At 49.2% G+C, this 17,370-nt stretch overlaps 4 protein-coding genes and 1 pseudogene across 4 annotated transcripts; 4 read left to right on the forward strand and 1 right to left on the reverse strand.

The window, feature by feature from the left end:
* Nucleotides 1-1,732: 1,732 nt before the first annotated feature.
* LOC112349507 lies at nucleotides 1,733-2,926 on the forward strand (annotated as a pseudogene).
* On the reverse strand, nucleotides 2,888-5,138 carry LOC112349508 (pentatricopeptide repeat-containing protein At1g53600, mitochondrial-like). Its single transcript, XM_024684050.1, has 2 exons — nucleotides 2,991-5,138; nucleotides 2,888-2,931 (listed from the first exon to the last, which is right to left on the reverse strand). Exon 1 carries the CDS (start codon nucleotides 4,043-4,045, stop codon nucleotides 3,542-3,544), a length of 504 nt encoding a protein of 167 aa, XP_024539818.1. The 5' UTR covers nucleotides 4,046-5,138; the 3' UTR covers nucleotides 2,888-2,931; nucleotides 2,991-3,541.
* Nucleotides 5,139-5,957: 819 nt separating this feature from the next.
* LOC9659266 (peroxidase P7) lies at nucleotides 5,958-7,320 on the forward strand. The gene is made up of 2 exons (XM_002978826.2): nucleotides 5,958-6,427; nucleotides 6,634-7,320. The coding sequence occupies exons 1-2, from the start codon at nucleotides 6,011-6,013 to the stop codon at nucleotides 7,204-7,206; spliced, it is 990 nt and encodes a 329-aa protein (XP_002978872.1). The 5' UTR covers nucleotides 5,958-6,010; the 3' UTR covers nucleotides 7,207-7,320.
* A 244-nt stretch (nucleotides 7,321-7,564) lies between these two features.
* On the forward strand, nucleotides 7,565-8,870 carry LOC112349506 (sacsin-like). The gene is made up of 3 exons (XM_024684048.1): nucleotides 7,565-7,882; nucleotides 7,941-8,670; nucleotides 8,725-8,870. Exons 1-3 carry the CDS (start codon nucleotides 7,569-7,571, stop codon nucleotides 8,770-8,772), a joined length of 1,092 nt encoding a protein of 363 aa, XP_024539816.1. The 5' UTR covers nucleotides 7,565-7,568; the 3' UTR covers nucleotides 8,773-8,870.
* LOC112340463 (sacsin-like) lies at nucleotides 8,781-15,968 on the forward strand. Its single transcript, XM_024683893.1, has 2 exons — nucleotides 8,781-14,527; nucleotides 14,582-15,968. The coding sequence occupies exons 1-2, from the start codon at nucleotides 8,781-8,783 to the stop codon at nucleotides 15,966-15,968; spliced, it is 7,134 nt and encodes a 2,377-aa protein (XP_024539661.1).
* The last annotated feature ends 1,402 nt before the right edge of the window (nucleotides 15,969-17,370 follow it).

Genomic DNA, 17,370 nt, shown 5'->3' on the forward strand with positions numbered 1-17,370 from the left:
CTCAATAAAGATATGGCATTTAATCTTGCAACAAAAATGGTTACAGGCTGAGGGGGATATGTATGTGGTGGTGGTGGTGGCGGCTGACTAAGTATAGGTAAAATCAAAGCTAATATTTCAAAGATGAAACAAATATATAAATATATAAAGAAATGACAAAGAGTTTATAGGCTGGACATATATGAGATTTGTCAAATCCAAGACTAAGTCTAAGACGAGTCTAAAACTAAATTTGAAATTGAGTCCAAGTCACAATTATACAGGTTATAAGGTGAAACCATTTATCAATTTCGTACACCTAAGCATAAACCCTAATCCTGGCTTTCAAGAATGTGTTATTTCAGAAGAGAGTTTCTGATGGAGATGGGGAAGCCAGCTGAACATGTTGTCGGTAATATTGCCCTTTCTTTTGCTATTCAGATTTACTATAGAAGTCTCGATTTTTGCAAATTGGCAGGATGTATCATTGTGATCCCGAAGAGGCAAGGCCTCCTTCCTCAAAAACGCAATCTGAGGCCCTATTTGCTGGTCAGCCAAACATCAGTCAGCTACGAGAAAATGCTAGAAGGGTTGCTAGTGACTATTCACTTCGACAATTACAATATTGAGCCACTTCACGAACTTCATCATCTGCCATGTAGTTTTTCAATCAGATTGTCCGTGTTTTCTAACTTCCATGTTTTGATTCTTGGCAATAGTCAACTTTTTCGGAAACAAGTCTGCAGACCGAGTCCCTTTAGACTCGTAGTGTACCGACAGACACATGTTTCTCATTGAGGAAGCTCTGGTCAGAGCAGAGGTGGTGGCTGATGCTGGTGGCCTTCCTGAATTCGGTGTCGATGGTCTATTGCCTCTATTCAGATTTGAGTTTCCCCACGCACGTCAGCTGTATGAACGCCAGGGTAAGCTCAAGCCCAGTTAAGTATATGCCTTATTGTATCTAATATTTATTTTGCAAAATGGTATAGTTTTACCTTTCAATCAGTTCCATGAGACCCACCCAGGGGAAGAAACCAAGATCATAGGTCGAGAATCGATATCAATCCTTTTAATTCGTAATGGCCAAATAATACCATGAAATGTGACCATCATGGTCAACTGAAAAACGATCCAGGCAACGGGAGTATGTGTAAATTGCGTCCACTAGTCGAATGTTTCGGAGCTATTTGATCTTGAAGACGGTTGAGTTGTAACAGCAGCCCCGGTTTCACAAGTTACTACTTTTTTCTGGGCCAGCAAAAGAGTAAGAAAGAAGGGAAAACCTGACTGAGTAAATTCAACAGACCTTGCTCTGTGGAAGAGACAAAATGGGTTGTGTGGATCTCACGATCAACCACCAGAGTGAACTCGCAGCTTGGATAATATCCCACCAGTTTGAGGCCGGGGCTTCGAACAGAGGCGAAGCTATTGAGCCGCAATCGAGCACGAGATCCCGTCTTCCTAACCCCCAAATCCGGGAAGGTAGCTTCTTGCTAGCATCGAGAATGCAAATTCAAAATTTACTAATGGTTCAAGTCAATGGTATGAAATTTTATTATCGGAACCCGGTTGCTGAGATGATGGCTATCAGGTAAGTGTAGAGGTAAACCGGTGTAGAAGACCCGGGTTCGATGCCGAAGGGTCCAATCAACAAGGACTTTTAGGGAAAACTCTTGCTCTTTAAGTAGCCTTTTTTCTGATTCGCTAGCTCACTAAAGCAACTTAGACCAGTCAGTTAGCACCTCGGTTTCTCAAAGCATACGTTTCGGGTTCGATTCTGATCGATATTACAAAAGAATAAATTTGCAGCTAATTTTGGTTGGAGACTTCTGTGTCGCTGAAAATTTGTGGGCCTCGTATTCCTGAAACAATATCGTGTATCAAGTATTCGTGGCGTGGATGGCTATGCCGACGACGGTGCTCAACAATCATCCTCCGTTACTGCTCCCCTCATTGCTTGAAGCTCTCAAGAGAACCGGCGAGGAGCGTGTCGCTGCGTTTCACTTCCCAGGCCACGGCCTCAGCGCCTCTTCGATTTCCAAGCTTCTCGGAGCTCAACTCTTCCAGTTTGATCTCCCGGAGCTGCCAGGCAGCGAGGAGACGTTTCAATCCTCCCCACGTTTCGGCATTCCCAGCCATGGTTCTTGCTGGAGCAATGCCTCACTATGCTCTTCCTTGTTACGAGAGGCTGCAAGATTGTAAAGCACGAGAGAGTTAGCAAGTGCCTTAGAACCTTGCAAAGCTCCAGTCCGAGTTACCTTCTCTTGGCCTCTCTCGATGCCGCAAGGGACCAGATGGTGCAGCAAGCGACGACCATCCAGCGTTTGATACAGCTCTGGAGCTGGCTTGCACAGCTCGACGACGCCTGAAAGAAATCCCACAAGTTTTAGTCCTTGATAGAAAAATGTGAGCTCGGCAGCCAAAGCTGATACCATTTTTGATGAGCTTAGGATCACCATTGGTTTGTGGGAGCTCGGAGTCACAGGAACCCTTGCTGATGGCTTTCTGTGCGATAAATGCAAGGTGGTGTCCGAGCTTCCTCTTCTGAACTCCATAACTTTTGCTATGGGAGGCGGCACTAGCAGCAGCGACATTGAGAAACTTATCAAAGGCTTTCAAGACCTTTCGAGTTCTTCCAGATTGACAATAGGTTCTTATTCCAGATCCCGAGTGCCTGATTGTAACAAAAACGGATGGAAAGCATTAGTTAGTCCAAGCTATGCATTCTTTGCAGAAACTTACTGCTGCAAAGCTGATGAAGCAGTGGGTCTAGCGACTGCTGAGCTCGTGTGCCCGTATCCACCTGGTATTTCTGTGCTCTTTCCTGGAGAGCTCGTCTCACAGGAGGCCCTTGGCTATTTGAAGCAAGCCCATGCTTCAGGAATTACCATCAGTGGAGCATAAGGTCCAACTCTTTCCACACTTTCTTGAAGTGACATCACAAAGATCCAGCTGCAAAGAAAGCAACAAGACTTAGATAAATGCAAAGTCATAGAAACTTAATTACATACCGATCACTTCAAGGTTGTCATAGTTTTCATTGTTTGAGCCTGAGTATATGTTTGCCATGAGAGCATAAGCTGTACCACCTTCATCGTCAACCTTTGATAGAGCATCAAAGGCTGCCTGTGGAAGAGGTGTGCTCCAGGATATGGATGGCTTTGCTTGGGGCTTGTTTCAATGCGATGATTGGAAAGGCAGGCTTTCCACCACCGCAAGTGCATCCTCCAGCCGATTAGCACGTCGAAGTAGATCAGCCATGGAGATTACATGCTCCACACTCGGACTAAGTCCATAGTCCAAGCACATCGCGTGAAAGTATTCCATCCCCTTGTCGACCAAACACCGCATCACTGTCCCCTTGACGGCTGTATCCTGCGATCAGTGCACTCCAAGACACTGCGTCCTTGTCTCCATCGAACACTCGGCAAGATTCCACGATGTCACCACACTTACCATAGAAACTTATGAGCGAGTTTGCCACCACCGGAGCCCCCCAGCTTCTTCGATCAGACGATGGATTGTCTGTCCAGCCTGTAGTGCTCCAAGGCCCCCACAGGCCTTAAGTACCGATGCAAAAGCCTGCCGAGTCCGGTTTCAGTCCTTGGAGTCTTCCAGCCAATGCCTTCTCCAGCAACGCCACTTTCAAGAGTCTTCCATCCACAAGCCGAGCCTCTTCCTTCTCGGCCATATCCAAGCACGCCTGGAGAAAGGCCGCCAAAGTTCTCGAGCTGACGACCACGTCTAACGCTTGCATGGCCGTGAATAACTCGAGAGCCCGCTCGGCCTCGCCACCTTTTGCATATCCCATGATCATAACATTCCATGAGACCGAATTCCCCGCTCTATCATCCCATCGAAAACTCTCCAGCAATCCAGCAATCTCCCCCACTTTGCATACATATCCATCATACTGTTGGAGACAAAAACGCTGGACGAAATCCCCCTGTTCTTGCAAACTTCGAGTAAATCTCTCCGTCCCTGTCCAGCCATCCCAGATTCGTGCAAGCGTCGAGCACGGCCACCAGAGTCCGGCATTTGCCTCCGCTCCATCTTCCAAAAGCATAAGCTCAAAGAGCTCCAAGGCTAGCTCGTCTTCCCCTCCTTGCGATCAAGCGTTGATCATGGCACTCCACACAACCACGTCCTTTGTTCCCAACTTGGCAGCCTGGAAAATCTCTAGAGCTTCTCTCACGCTGCCACACTTTCCATAGAAATCCACCAGGGCGCTGGCCACGAACCTGTCCACCAAGAATCCACCAAGCTGGGAATGAAGAGCCATGCCTCTCTTGAGGCTCTTGAGCTTGATGATCCTCCCCTGTAAATCTCTCACCCCTTTTTCTCTAGCGGCCAGCGAAGAACAGGCCTGGAGAGCCGTGACGAAGATCCGGCCGTTTGGATCCAACCAGCCGCGCAAAGAACTGGAGCGCGAGACCCGGCTGGCCGCACCGCGCGTAGCCGCCGATGACGCAGTTCCACGACGCCGCGGTGCGCCGATCCATGGAATCGAAAATGCGGCGTGCCTCGTCCATCCTGCCCCGTTTCGCGTCCATGAATGACTGCGTTGATCAAGTCGATGTTCTTACTGGAGAGGAGATCGCGCGACATTATCATCTGATTTTACGGTTCTTGAGGATAATGCAAAACTGTGTTTGCTCCATGCAAACTCGAGAGAGAGTATCTTGTGAGATTTGATCAGGCCTCCCAAAACTTGGCCGGTTCTTCGGTATAGACAGTCCGGTCCTGGATCTGCCAATCTACGATCCTTGCCTGGGTACATTTACAGACGACCATAGCGACGGGAATGAGCTACCAGTTGTTCTCCTCCCTGCATCTTTCATAGAAACAGCGAGTGAGCGAGTGAGTGAGAAAATCTAGAACAAAACTCTCCTGTCAATTTTCCTTCCTTGGCCGAGTGGGGTTTCTTCTCCATCTTCTACCGAGTGAACTCCCCACACCCAGAGCGCCACTATCGTCCTTGGATCCCACCATGCGGAGGTCGTCAAGTATTTTGGAAGAGGAGCGTCGCCCCGATCCACCCAGATCCCGTCCTCTTACCTCTGAAATCGGGGAAGGGCTTCTGCCAGGCACGAAACGCTGGCCTCGAGCAGCGAGAATGCGGATCCGCGATCTAACAAAGTGCCATGGATGCCATATGGTTCAAGTAGATGGTATTGTTATTTTATTATTGGAACCCGGTTGCCGAGATGATGGCTATCAGGTAAGTGTAGAGGTAAACCGGTGTAGAAGACCCGGGTTCGATGCCGAAGAGTCCAATCAACAAGGACTTTTAAGCGAAAATCTTGCTCTTTAAGTAGCCCTTGTTCTGGTTCGCTAGCTCACTAAAACAACTTAGACCAGTCAGTTAGGACCTCGGTTTCCCAATGCATACGTTTCGGGTTCGATTCTTGCCAATGTTACTTGTAAAGCAAAGGTAAGAGACAAGAAATACTTTTAACGAATTGAAGGGACTTTATGAGAACTTGAGTTAAAGAAGCACAGTTCTCACCTCAGTATGAAATATTAGATAGAATATACTTAAATAGTTTAAGAATATTTATCTAATCTAAAAAGGAATCCTTCCAGAATATCGACAAAGTTGACTTCTTGTCAAAGGGAAAAAGAAATGGTTCTTTCACGCGCATTCGTCTGCCGGAAGTAGAATGATCAGCGCGCGGGGAGAAAAAGTCTATGATTTCGCGTTTCCAAAGACCACGAATAATATAAGCGTGTCAACACCAATATCCAACAAAGTATGTGGGCGTCCATTGTCGGCTCGCGATCATTACCTCCATGATCCATCCGAGACGATGTAACTTTATTCAAAAATAACGAAAGTGTCCGAAGATATGGTGGAATCTAAGAAGAAACTCATGAGAAATTTCGGCATGGTGAGACTGTACAAACCAAATAGTATCTCTTTGCGAGTATATATAACCTGAGATGAATTCGTCGAGAACACCAAGCAAAGCAAGCTTCCAAAGTCTTTCGCAAGAGAAGAGAACGAGAAAAGTCTCCATCGATCACCACCATGGCCAAGAGTTGCTCTTCATCTCCATTCCAAAGCTTGATCATCTTCCTCTTTCTAGTATCGATGTGTGGAATGGCTTTTGGTCAGCTAAGCACCACATTCTATGCCTCGACTTGCCCAAACCTGGTCCAGATCGTGAGCGGAGTCGTGAGGCGAGCAGTGGCGAGCGAGCCTCGTATGGCGGCCTCGCTCCTTCGGCTACACTTTCATGATTGTTTCGTCCAGGGCTGCGACGCATCTCTGCTGCTCGACGACGCCTCGGGATTCACCGGGGAGAAATCCGCGCTTCCCAATCAAAACTCTGTGCGCGGATTCAATGTCATTGACAACATCAAGACCGCAGTGGAGAGGCAGTGTCCCAACGTCGTCTCGTGCGCTGATATTGTCACGCTCGCAGCTAGAGAAGGCGTCACAGCGGTAAGAGATCGAGTGGCCTCCTTGCTTCAATGTTTTCATGGGGTGTTCTAGTGTGGTATTCTTCCTTACGCTTAAGCTCTAGCTAGTGTTCTAGCTTTCTCGCTTCTTTCTCTTGTTCCTTGAAGCTCTCGACTTGATATTCCTTGATCTTCCTGTTTCCTTGACTATAGATCTCAATGCTAATGGTTGTGATCCGTGCTATGTAGTTGCAAGGCCCATCTTGGCCCGTGGTTTTGGGACGCAGAGACAGCACCACCGCAAGCCTCTCTTCCGCAAACAACGATATCCCAGCGCCAACATCCAGCGCCTCGCAGCTCCTCTCCAAGTTCCAAGCCAAGGGACTGTCCGCCCAGGACCTGGTAGCAACATCCGGCGGCCACACAATCGGCCAGGCACGCTGCGTCACCTTTCGGGACCGCCTCTACAACTTTAGCAGCTCGGGCCGCCCGGATCCAAACCTCAACGCGCTCTTCCTCTCGCGCCTGCAGCAGCAGTGCACGCAATCCTCCGCCTCGGACAACAGCCTCTCGCCCCTCGACGTGAGGAGTGCCAACGTTTTCGACAACGCTTACTTTGTCAACCTGCAGTTCAACAGGGGGCTCCTCAACTCGGACCAGGTGCTGTCCGCTGGCAGCACGCAGGCCCTGGTGAACGCATACGCGGGCAACAACCGACGCTTCTTTGCGGACTTTGCGTCAGCTATGGTGAATATGGGCAACATTAGTCCTCTCACCGGCAGCGCGGGCGAGATCCGGAAGAGCTGCCGTGCCAGAAACTAAGAACTAGATTCCGTAACCTTGCACTTAGTACAGTAGCTATCCAGAACAACTTGAAAGTTCACAAAAAATTTGTTCACTTTCATTCCATCCAAGAGATACCAATGTATGCTCTAGTGAAATTTCACCTTCCAAGTTATAGTCATAATCTTTGACACATTATGTACAAAATGCTGTCCCCTATGTACGGACACTGATGCCATTCCGTACGAGAGATTATTTACCAGCGTTGGATTCTTTGGGCTGTCAAAATAACACTCAAATTTTCCAGTCCGTACAAGAGATGCCGTGTACGGATAGTTTTTTATAAACCTCACTCGCAGCTGCAAAAGCCCTAGAAAATGATGGACGCGCGCGGGGGATTCATGGAGGATTTCGGGCAGAAGGTGGATCTCACGCAGCGGATCCGCGAGGTGCTGCTCAACTATCCCGAGGGGACGACCATCCTCAAGGAGATGATCCAGAACGCGGACGACGCGGGAGCGAGCCAGGTGTGTTTCTGTGTGGATCGCCGCCGCCACGCCGTCGATTCCCTCGTCTCGCCGCCGCTGGCGCAGTGGCAAGGCCCCGCCCTCCTCGCCTACAACAATGCCGCCTTCACGGAGGAGGATTTCCAGAGCATTTCCAGGATTGGCGACAGCAAGAAGCGCGGCCAGGCGTGGAAGACTGGTCGATTTGGGTAAGAAATTTTCTTCTTCCAAGATGCGCTTCTTTCTAAGCGAGCTTGTGGTTTCTAGGATTGGATTTAACTCCGTGTACCATCTCTCGGATCTGCCATCGTTTGTGAGTGGCAGTCACGTCGTCTTCTTCGATCCGCAGTGCCAGTTCTTGCCGAGTATATCGTCGCTAAATCCTGGCAAACGCATTGACTTTGTCACTTCCACGGCTCTCGAGAACTTTCCCGACCAGTTCTCGCCATACTGTGCTTTCGGCTGTGACATGCGACGTCCTTTCGGAGGTACTCTCTTTAGATTTCCATTGAGATCTGCCGAGCAAGCCGCCACCAGCAAGCTTTCCAAGCAGTCGTATACTTCCACTGACATGCTGGAGCTTCTCCGCGATTTATATCACGAGATTGTACAGGTGATGCTCTTCCTCAAGAACGTCGAGCGCGTAGAGTTTTACGAGTGGAGCGCCGGTTCTAGCTCCCCGACTCTGCTTTACTCGTGTGCCGTGAGGCTGCCAACTTCCGAGATAAGATCGCACAGGCAGCTGTTTCTGAGGCTTTCCAAGGGAAAAGACGCTGCTGCTAGCGAAGAAACGAAGGATGTTTTCAGATTGGAGCTGGTTACCAAGGCTTACACAGGGGCTGACAGCGGCAAGGAAAGTTTGAGCTCGTTTCTTATCTCGCAAGCTATGGGGTCTTCCGCTAGCAGAATTGGTGCTCTGGCTACAAATGCTTTCAAGAGTTATGGCCTGCGTCTTCTTCCTTGGGCATCAGTAGCTGCATCTATTTTACCCGGTAAGGTCAGTATATATTGTCTACTTGTTTTGAGAGAAATGATCTAACCACCTTTGTAGGAATGGAGGTCGAAGGTCGCGCGTTTTGCTTCCTTCCGCTTCCTATAAAAACCGGGATGCCGTTTCACGTCAACGGATACTTCGAGCTCTCGGCAAATCGACGAGATATATGGCACGGTTCCGACATGGACAGGATGGGAAAGCTTCGCTCAGATTGGAACCAGTGTGTTTTGGAGGATGTTGCGGCACTGTGTCTGCGACAGCTTCTTCTGGAAGCTCGGAAGCTTGGCCCGGGAGCCACGTACAGTTCTATGTGGCCACTGGGAAATTCGGGGGCTCCGTGGATCAAACTCGTGCAGCACTTTTATCGGAGCATTGCCGCAGAGCCACTTCTTCATTCCAGAGTTGCAGAAGGGAAATGGTTGTCACCAATGGAAGTTCTGTTCCACGACGAAGAGTATGAGAAGGCCGAGGTACTGGCTGACGCACTTGTAGCGGATGGTTTGCCTCTTGTCCGTTTGCCGAAGCCGCTAAGAGACGCAGTCTTCAAGTTTTGCGATGCCGAGTTTAAAGTCGTCACACCATTTTCCGTGAGGACTCACTTCTTGAAGAGCAAGCGACAGAAGGGTCCAGCAGAGAGGTCTCATCTCTTTGCAATTCTCGACTACTGCTTATCGGATCTCGTAGACGAAGAAGCAGCAGAACATCTGAGAAGACTCCCTCTCGTTCCTTTACAAAGTCTGGGAACAGGACGGTTTGCCTTAAAAGGCGAGGAGTGCTCATATTTTTTATGCACCGCCTTGGAGATCAGGCTGTTCAAAGGTATACCCGACAAGCTTGTCGACGAAAATCTTCCTCCCGGGCTGGTTGCGAGGCTCAACAACATTGCAAGAACAGGTCGGAGCAATATTTGTTTGATTGACGATACAACTTTGGCCGAGATTCTGCAGTACGTACTACCTCCTGAATGGAAAAATGGTGGTGAGATACGTTGGCAGCCTGGGCTTAGGAAGCAGCCTTCGAAAGAGTGGCTTGGTTTTTTCTGGGAGCATCTCGCTGCTCAACAACGAGATTTATCGAAGTTGCAGCAGTGGCCAATACTACCAACGACCACAGGGACGTTACGAAGACCTGTCCGTTTCTCGGGGATTCTCAAAGGCGGCAAGATAAGCAGCAGTTTGGAAGGTGTTTTCATCAAAGCTGGCTGCTTGTTCTTGGACACACAGGTGACGCTCGACCATCCTCAGCTGTCGAGATATGTTCTTGATCCCACTGTCGCGGAAGTTTTGGATGCCATTGGATTCAGCGCCGCTAACAATCTCTCAAAACTTGCAGAGAGTTTTACTGCTCTCTCTGGTTTGGAAAGGAGAGAACTCAGGGCTTTTCTATACGACGTGTGCTGGGGTAGCAGGAATGAGATGAACGAGTCTCGTCTACAGATATTCAAGACGCTACCGATATTCGAGGCCTACCGTGATTTGGGAACAAGGGATCTGGTTTTCGTTTCCTTAGAAGGTGGTAAGAAATTCTTGCCACCTAGTGGAGTGGACGAGACACTCTTGGGACCGGACTGTTTGCATTCAAGTGGCTCACGGGAGCACGAAGTTTTGACGCAGCTGCTAGATGTCATGCAACTCAAGAAGGCAGATTTTTTCAAATGGAGGATACTGAGCGACATAAGTAATCTTCCTACAGAGCTGCGGGACCTGTCAATGCTTCAAATTCTTCGTGAACTTCCGGAGCTAAGTGTCGAAGATCGTTCTCTCGTCGGTATTCTCAAGAAGCTCTCGTTCGTGCCTACCGGAGCCGGCAAGTTTCGAGCGCCAGATGCTCTTTACGACCCAGAGATTCCGGAGCTTGTGAGCATTTTGGACAGCCAGCAGTTTTTTCCATCCCCCGACTACTCTAGTCCCGACGTCCTTCAGAGTTTGCGCCATCTGGGACTGAGAAGTAGCGTCACTCCAGACACTATACTGGCCAGTGCCCGAGCTATCGAGGGGCTCTCGGCAAGTGTTCCTGACCAGGCAACTTTACGAGGGCGTGTTCTACTGTCGTACCTCGACAAGAACGCAAGCAAGTGGCTGCAAGAAGCAGGAACCAACTGGATACTTTCAATTCTCCAAGGCGAAAAGGACTCTACGCTGTCGAAGTTTTGGAGTGAACTGGCCAACATATGCTGGTGCCCGGTGCTACTGGAGCCACCTCACGATCAGATGCCTTGGCCAGTGGTCTCACAGTCTTTAGCACCACCAAGGCTAGTGAGGCTGCCTTCCGATATTTGGCTTGTCTCGGCGACCATGCGAATACTAGACGGACAGTGCGACTCTCCAGGATTATGTCAACGTCTTGGATGGAGTTCCAAGCTAAGTGGCAATATACTGGCTGCTCAGCTACTGGAGCTTGGAAAAGGTGACAACTTCAAGCTGAGGAAAATTCTAGCTACAACTGTTCCGAAGATCTACTCTATGCTGAGCGATATGCTGGGAAGTGACGAGATGGAAATCGTGAAGGCCATTCTCGAAGACCGTTCCTGGATATGGGTTGGAAGCAGGTTCGCAATGGCCAGGGAAGTTGTTTTCGATGGAGCTTTGCACTTGACTCCTTATCTTCACGTCGTTCCAGCTGATCTCGCTGCTTTCAAGGAGCTTTTTCTGGAACTTGGGGTGAAGGAATCGCTAGACCCGGCAGGCTACAGTACGATCCTTGCTGTTATTGCAAGTGAGAAGTGTGGAGATCCCTTGGACTCTCGGCAACTAGCTGCGGCTATCTGGATCGTACAACATCTAGCAGACACGAACTTTGGCGAGCAGGGGAAGGAAATTGTTATTCCAGACTGCGATGGCATCCTCTTGCCGTCGTCTCAGCTTGTCTACAACGATGCCCCCTGGCTCGTGGCCTCCAAGGACATTCCAAACAAGAAGCTAGTGCATTCGAAGATTTCCAACGACGTCGCCGAGAAAGTTGGTATCGCTTCCGTTCGAGAGTCGCTGCTTGCCAAAAGTGCCGACTTCGTGGACCTGGGACTGCATGGTGGTATGGAAGCCTTTGGACAGAGTGAGTCGCTGACAAGCCGGCTAAAACACATCGTAGAGATGTATGCGGACGGACCTGGGACGCTGTTCGAGCTGTTGCAAAACGCAGATGATGCCGGTGCCACGGAAGTGAGCTTTCTCCTCGACAAGTCTTCCTTCGGCACAAACTCCGTCCTCTCCCGGCAAATGGCTGACTGGCAGGGGCCAGCTCTCTACTGTTACAACGATTCCGTTTTCAAGCCGGAGGACTTCTATGCAATATCACGCATCGGCCAGAACAGCAAGCTCGACAAGCCGTCCGCCATTGGGAGATTTGGCCTTGGCTTTAACTCTGTCTACCATTTCACCGACGTGCCAAGCTTTGTATCAGGTTCAACGATTGTGCTGCTTGATCCACACGCTGATAACCTTCCAGGCATCTCTCCTGCTCAACCAGGTTTGAAGATTAACTTCGTTGGCAAGGAACTGCTCAATCAGTTCCCTGATCAGTTTGAGTCTTTCCTCCTCTTTGGATGCGACCTCCAGAAGCCTTTTCTAGGCACTCTATTCCGTTTTCCGCTGAGGACAACAGTGACTGCTGCTCGGAGCGAAATAAAGCAGGATCCGTATCAACCTGAGGACGTCGTCACACTTTTCTCGGCTCTCAAGAAGTCTGCTGGCGAAGTTTTGCTGTTCCTCCGGCATGTAACGTCGATAAAGCTGTACGTACGTGACGGTTTACATGCCGAGGTTCAGGAGATATTCAAGGTTCACAGGGAAAATGCTGATTACCAGGAAACCAGCCTCTACGAGTTTGTCACTGGTAACACCCGGCAGAAATACGACAAGGAACAGTTTGTGAAGCGACTGGAAAAAACTGCAGACAAGCAGCTGCCTTGGTGTTGCGGGAAGATCAGGATAGAGGTAGCAGCTCCGGATGGCAACTCTTCCTCGTCCTGGCTTATATGTAGCTCCTTTGGTGGAGGGAACGCAAAGGAGTTTGTCATATCGCCAGCTAACCGAAGCAGAGGATTCGTTCCATGGGCTGGGATTGCTGCCAGGATGTCCGAAGATGGCAGCATTGAAGTCAAAGAAGATGAAAGAGGTCCAGTGTCCGTGGAGGGCCGAGCATTTTGTTTCCTGCCTCTCCCGGTTGTCGTCGGGCTTCCAATACACGTAAATGGCTACTTCGAACTATCTGCAAATCGGAGAGATATATGGTATGGTGGTGACATGGTTGGAGGAGGAAAGCTCAGGTCGCAGTGGAACAGTTTTCTTCTTCAGGATGCAGCAGCTCCTGCGTATGCTCGGCTTCTTCATCGTGCTTCTCGCGAGCTGGGACCTTCTGCGAGTTATAGTTCACTGTGGCCAACTCAGAGCGTTGGAGAGCCATGGAAGCAGCTAGTTACGCAGGTTTATAAAGCTGTGATCGACTTGGAGGTGCCTGTTCTGTTCACAACGTTAAGAGGTGGCAAATGGATCTCTGCGAAACAGGCCGTGTTCCCAGACTTTTCATTCCCGGAGATGACCGAGCTTGGCAATGCTCTTGTGGAAATTGGCCTTCCATTGATATCAGTCCCTGAAGCCGTGACTACGAGGTTCCGAGAAGTGTGCCCGTCCTTGAAGTTTTTCTCGCCTCGTCTTCTACAAAGGCTGCTGATCGCCAGCAGGCGAACTTTAGAGAGGCGGATCAGCATTCTGGCTCTGAAGTACTCCCTCTCTGATGTCCAGAGCTCAGCGGATGAAAGCAAGCTATATGGCTTGGCCTTGGTTCCTCTATCAGATGGTTCGTTTGGAACGCTCAACTCAAGATCTACTGGGGAGAAGATTATATTAGCAGGTGGAGACGATCACAGGCTACTTAAAGATGCTCTCCCACACATGCTCGTGGATCCTGAAGTTGGAGAGGACATATCCCTCAAGATGACAGACATGGCTGCGAATGCCGTATCAAATGTTTACGTGATGACTCCTCTCATTCTCCAAGAGCTTCTTCCTCTGGTGCTACCACTGGAGTGGAGTGGACAGGATATCGTTACGTGGACTCCCGGTACTCGTGGTCATCCAAGTACCGATTGGATGCTTCTCTTCTGGCACTACATCGCTCGTCATCGTGAGAGCTTATCGAACTTTGAGAGCTGGCCTCTCTTGCCGACAACAGATGATAAGCTTGTGAGGATGTACAAGGGTGGCTCGATCATCGTCAATGATGGATGGAGCGAAAACATGACCAGTCTGCTCCAGAAAAGTGGCTGTTTCCTACTGAAAGGTGACCTTCCAGTGCAGCTGCGAGACCACGTACAGGCTGCAAGTGCACACGGCATCCTCCTTGCCTTTTTCGCGGCAGCCGGAGGAAACTTAAAGATGGTGCCAACTTTGCTCAGGGACTGCTCGGCATTTGAAGTGAGGGAGCTCAGGCATTTTCTGTTTCAAGAGAAATGGTTTGCTCTGGGACAGATGGACGCTGTGCAGCTCCAAGTGCTCAAGATGTTGCGCCTGTTTGAAAGCGGAGGGGACTTCATTTGTATAGCCGAGTCCGAGCAGCTGATTGCGCCCGACGGGATCGATGGACAGCTGCTTGCAGATATGTTTATTCAAGCTGAGACTGGGAAAGAGGAGCACATTTTGCAAACGTACCTCGGCTTGAAGAAGGTGGACAAGAAAGACTACTTTGCAAGCTACTTCGTCGACTGTATCAAGCAAGTCTCGGAAGGTGACAGGATGAAAGCCTTTCTAAAAGTCTCGAAGGAGTTGGCTCTGTTCATCGGAGAAATGGAGGAGGCTGCTCTTGCATCGTTATCTCAACTTGCTTTCGTGCCAACAGGATCGAATGCTATCGAGGCACCTGAGAGGTTTGCCATTTTTTTTTCCTTCTTTGATTTCTCTTAACACGCATGGCTGTGCAGGCTTTACGATCCCAGGATTTCGGAGCTGCTGACGCTCCTTGACAGAAAAGCATTTTTTCCGGCCCATGAGTTTCAAGCGGCTGATCTACTAGACGTACTGGTTGTCCTGGGCCTCAGAAAGTCACTCAAACAGGAAGGTCTCTTGGACAGTGCTCGATCGGTCGGAATGATCAGTGCCACGGACGATTCCGAAGCAAGTCGGAGGGGAAAGGCGTTACTTGCTCATATGGATGGCCTTGCAGTCAGTGACGAGTCCGTGCCAGTGGTTGGGAGGAGCTTATCTGACATAGACTCTCACTTCTGGGTGGAACTTTCAAGCATCAGCTGGTGTCCTGTCCGTGGAACGTCTCCGAATCAACTTCTTCCTTGGCTACCTGGACAATTGCCGCTCGTCGCATCTCCAAAGCTTGTGCGGCCAGCGTCAGATATTTGGCTTGTTTCGGGAGCAATGCGGATTCTTGACGGTGATTGTAGCTCGTTTCTTCAGGAGAAGCTTGGGTGGACTCAGACACTCAAGGCCAACGTGCTAGCTCATCAGCTTATAGAACTCTCCAAACGCTATAGCAGGGATGTTTTGGACGAAGAAACGACCTTGACATTATCAAGCAGTGTGAAAGACATTTACAAACTTCTCCAGGGATTTTCGAAGTCCGACGAAATGCTGATCATTCAGTCGATGGTGGAAGGACACGCCTGGTTGTGGATTGGTGACGGTTTCATCCGTGCCAAAGAGGCAGCGTTTGATTCACCGGCACACTTCTATCCTTACCTTCACGTCCTGCCGGTCGACTTTCTCGAGTTTAAGGAGCTCTTTACAAAGCTGGGCGTACGCGAAACATTTTCTGCCGGTGACTACGTCAGTATCCTTGAACGTGTAGCTGCCGACGTCAAAGGTGACGCTCTCAGCCCGGAGCAGCTTACGTTCGTTTTAAGTGTTCTGGGGACTCTGTCGGAAGTTCTTGAAACAGCTGACCGCTCCATCTACGAGTCGATACTGATCCCGGATGCTGTTTCACAGCTCGTTCCTGCGAAGGCTCTAGTGTACAACGATGCGCCGTGGCTCAGTGAAGATGGCTCACAAGCCGGTGGCCTTAGGCTGGTGCATCCAGACGTTGACAACAATCTGGCGAGGCAACTTGGAGCAAGGTCGCTCCGTTACTTGTCAGTGGTGGATCAAGAGATGACGAGCAGCTTGCCATGCCTTGGGATTGGCAAGATAAACGAGCTGCTTGCGAAGTTTGGCGCTGGTGGCGATGAAGAGATGCTGCTTTTCGATCTTCTTGAAGTGGCAGATTGTTGTCAAGCTCGAAAGGTGCACTTCGTATATGACCAGACAGACCATCCTAAACAGTCGCTTCTACAACCAAACATGAGTAAGACTTTGTGACAAGAATGTTTGAATTTAACTTCGATTGCTTTCTCTGTTGTAGGCGATTTTCAAGGACCGGCATTGCTTGTTGCTTTTGAAGGCGTTAACTTGACAACGGAGGAAATATGCTCACTTCATACGAGTCCACCTGTTAAGTTCCATGGACGAGCATGCAGATATGGAACTGGCTTGTTTGGTTCTTACCAAATAACTGATCTGCTGATGGTGATATCCATGGGCTGTCTATATCTTTTCGATCCATCTGGTCAAGTACTGGCGCCAGCTCTCGCAGATGGGAGGAAAGATCCGACAGGAAATCCCATTGGAAAGGCATTTTCTTTGCAAGGTAAGCAAACTTTGTCCTTTAAATTTCTCTCGTAATATCTTTGGTCGTCTTCTAGGTACTGGTCTCTCCGAAAGGTTCAGCGACCAATTTCATCCTTTCAACTTAAATGAGGAACTCTCGTTGGATTCTACTAGTGTTACATTCTTTCGCTTGCCTTTGCATCCTGGAAAGGCCAACATAGCTGAGAAGGTTCCAAATATGTTTCATAGTCTCAAGAAATACGCTTCAACCAGCATACTGTTTTTGAAATCTGTGGAAAAGGTAAAGTTCTTGAAACTTTCTTTTTAGTGTGCTGATGTTTCTTTAGGTGGTGATATCGGAACAAACCATTATTGAGCCTTTTCATGAAGTTTTCTCAGTGTCCGTAGGCTCTGCATTTGCAGCACTTCGTCATCCTTTTCAGGAAAAGAATTGGCGGAAGTTTCAACTCTCAAATTTCTTTGGCAGCTCGAACACCGTGACAAAAACTCATACGATTGATGTTTTTCTGAAGGAAGATGGCAACACAAGAATGACAAAATGGCTAGTTGTCCAAAGTTTATCTTCTGGACAAACTCGAGACATGGCCTTGGACAGGTAGCTACGTACATTCTATTCCTTGTGTATACTCATCTTAAGTCGTTGTCTTGCAGGAGATACTTACATTATCAGCTTACTCCTATCGCTGGTGTTGCAGCATGTATTTCCGTCGACGGCCGAATGATAGAAGAAGCAGTATGCTCCCACAACTCTATACTGTGTCCTCTTCCAGTGACTCTCAACTTCAACATACCAGTTACAATTTTTGGCAACTTTTTACCGTTCACGGCTGGCGGTCGGTACTGCTTTGACGAATCGCTTGGGGAGTATCCCGTCAAAGTTGGAATGCTAGGAACACACTCTGGGCCCGGATTCTCAGACGATATCCTCCGAGCTACATGGAACCGACAGTTACTTTCCTGCGTTTCTCACTCCTACATCGAGTTGCTGCAAGAACTTCAACACCTGCAACTTATTGGACAGGCGAGTAGCTCCGAAGGAAGCAGCAGTTGGAGTTTCTATTCACTTTGGCCACGATCTGCAGCTGCTACTAGT

Source organism: Selaginella moellendorffii, unplaced genomic scaffold, assembly GCF_000143415.4.
Source record: "Selaginella moellendorffii unplaced genomic scaffold, v1.0 SELMOscaffold_39, whole genome shotgun sequence".
Lineage (NCBI taxonomy): Eukaryota > Viridiplantae > Streptophyta > Lycopodiopsida > Selaginellales > Selaginellaceae > Selaginella > Selaginella moellendorffii.

What these genes read in the sequence shown, in the direction of transcription:
- LOC112349508 (XM_024684050.1), bottom strand. Translation starts at nt 4,045, where the DNA reads ATGCTTTTGGAAGATGGAGCGGAGGCAAATGCCGGACTCTGGTGGCCG.
- LOC9659266 (XM_002978826.2), top strand. Translation starts at nt 6,011, where the DNA reads ATGGCCAAGAGTTGCTCTTCATCTCCATTCCAAAGCTTGATCATCTTC. An exon ending in CTAGAGAAGGCGTCACAGCG is followed by an intron (nt 6,428 to 6,633) that starts GTAAGAGATCGA and finishes CGTGCTATGTAG; the next exon opens with TTGCAAGGCCCATCTTGGCC.
- LOC112349506 (XM_024684048.1), top strand. Translation starts at nt 7,569, where the DNA reads ATGGAGGATTTCGGGCAGAAGGTGGATCTCACGCAGCGGATCCGCGAG. An exon ending in TGGAAGACTGGTCGATTTGG is followed by an intron (nt 7,883 to 7,940) that starts GTAAGAAATTTT and finishes TGTGGTTTCTAG; the next exon opens with GATTGGATTTAACTCCGTGT. An exon ending in CATCTATTTTACCCGGTAAG is followed by an intron (nt 8,671 to 8,724) that starts GTCAGTATATAT and finishes CCACCTTTGTAG; the next exon opens with GAATGGAGGTCGAAGGTCGC.
- LOC112340463 (XM_024683893.1), top strand. Translation starts at nt 8,781, where the DNA reads ATGCCGTTTCACGTCAACGGATACTTCGAGCTCTCGGCAAATCGACGA. An exon ending in GCTATCGAGGCACCTGAGAG is followed by an intron (nt 14,528 to 14,581) that starts GTTTGCCATTTT and finishes ATGGCTGTGCAG; the next exon opens with GCTTTACGATCCCAGGATTT.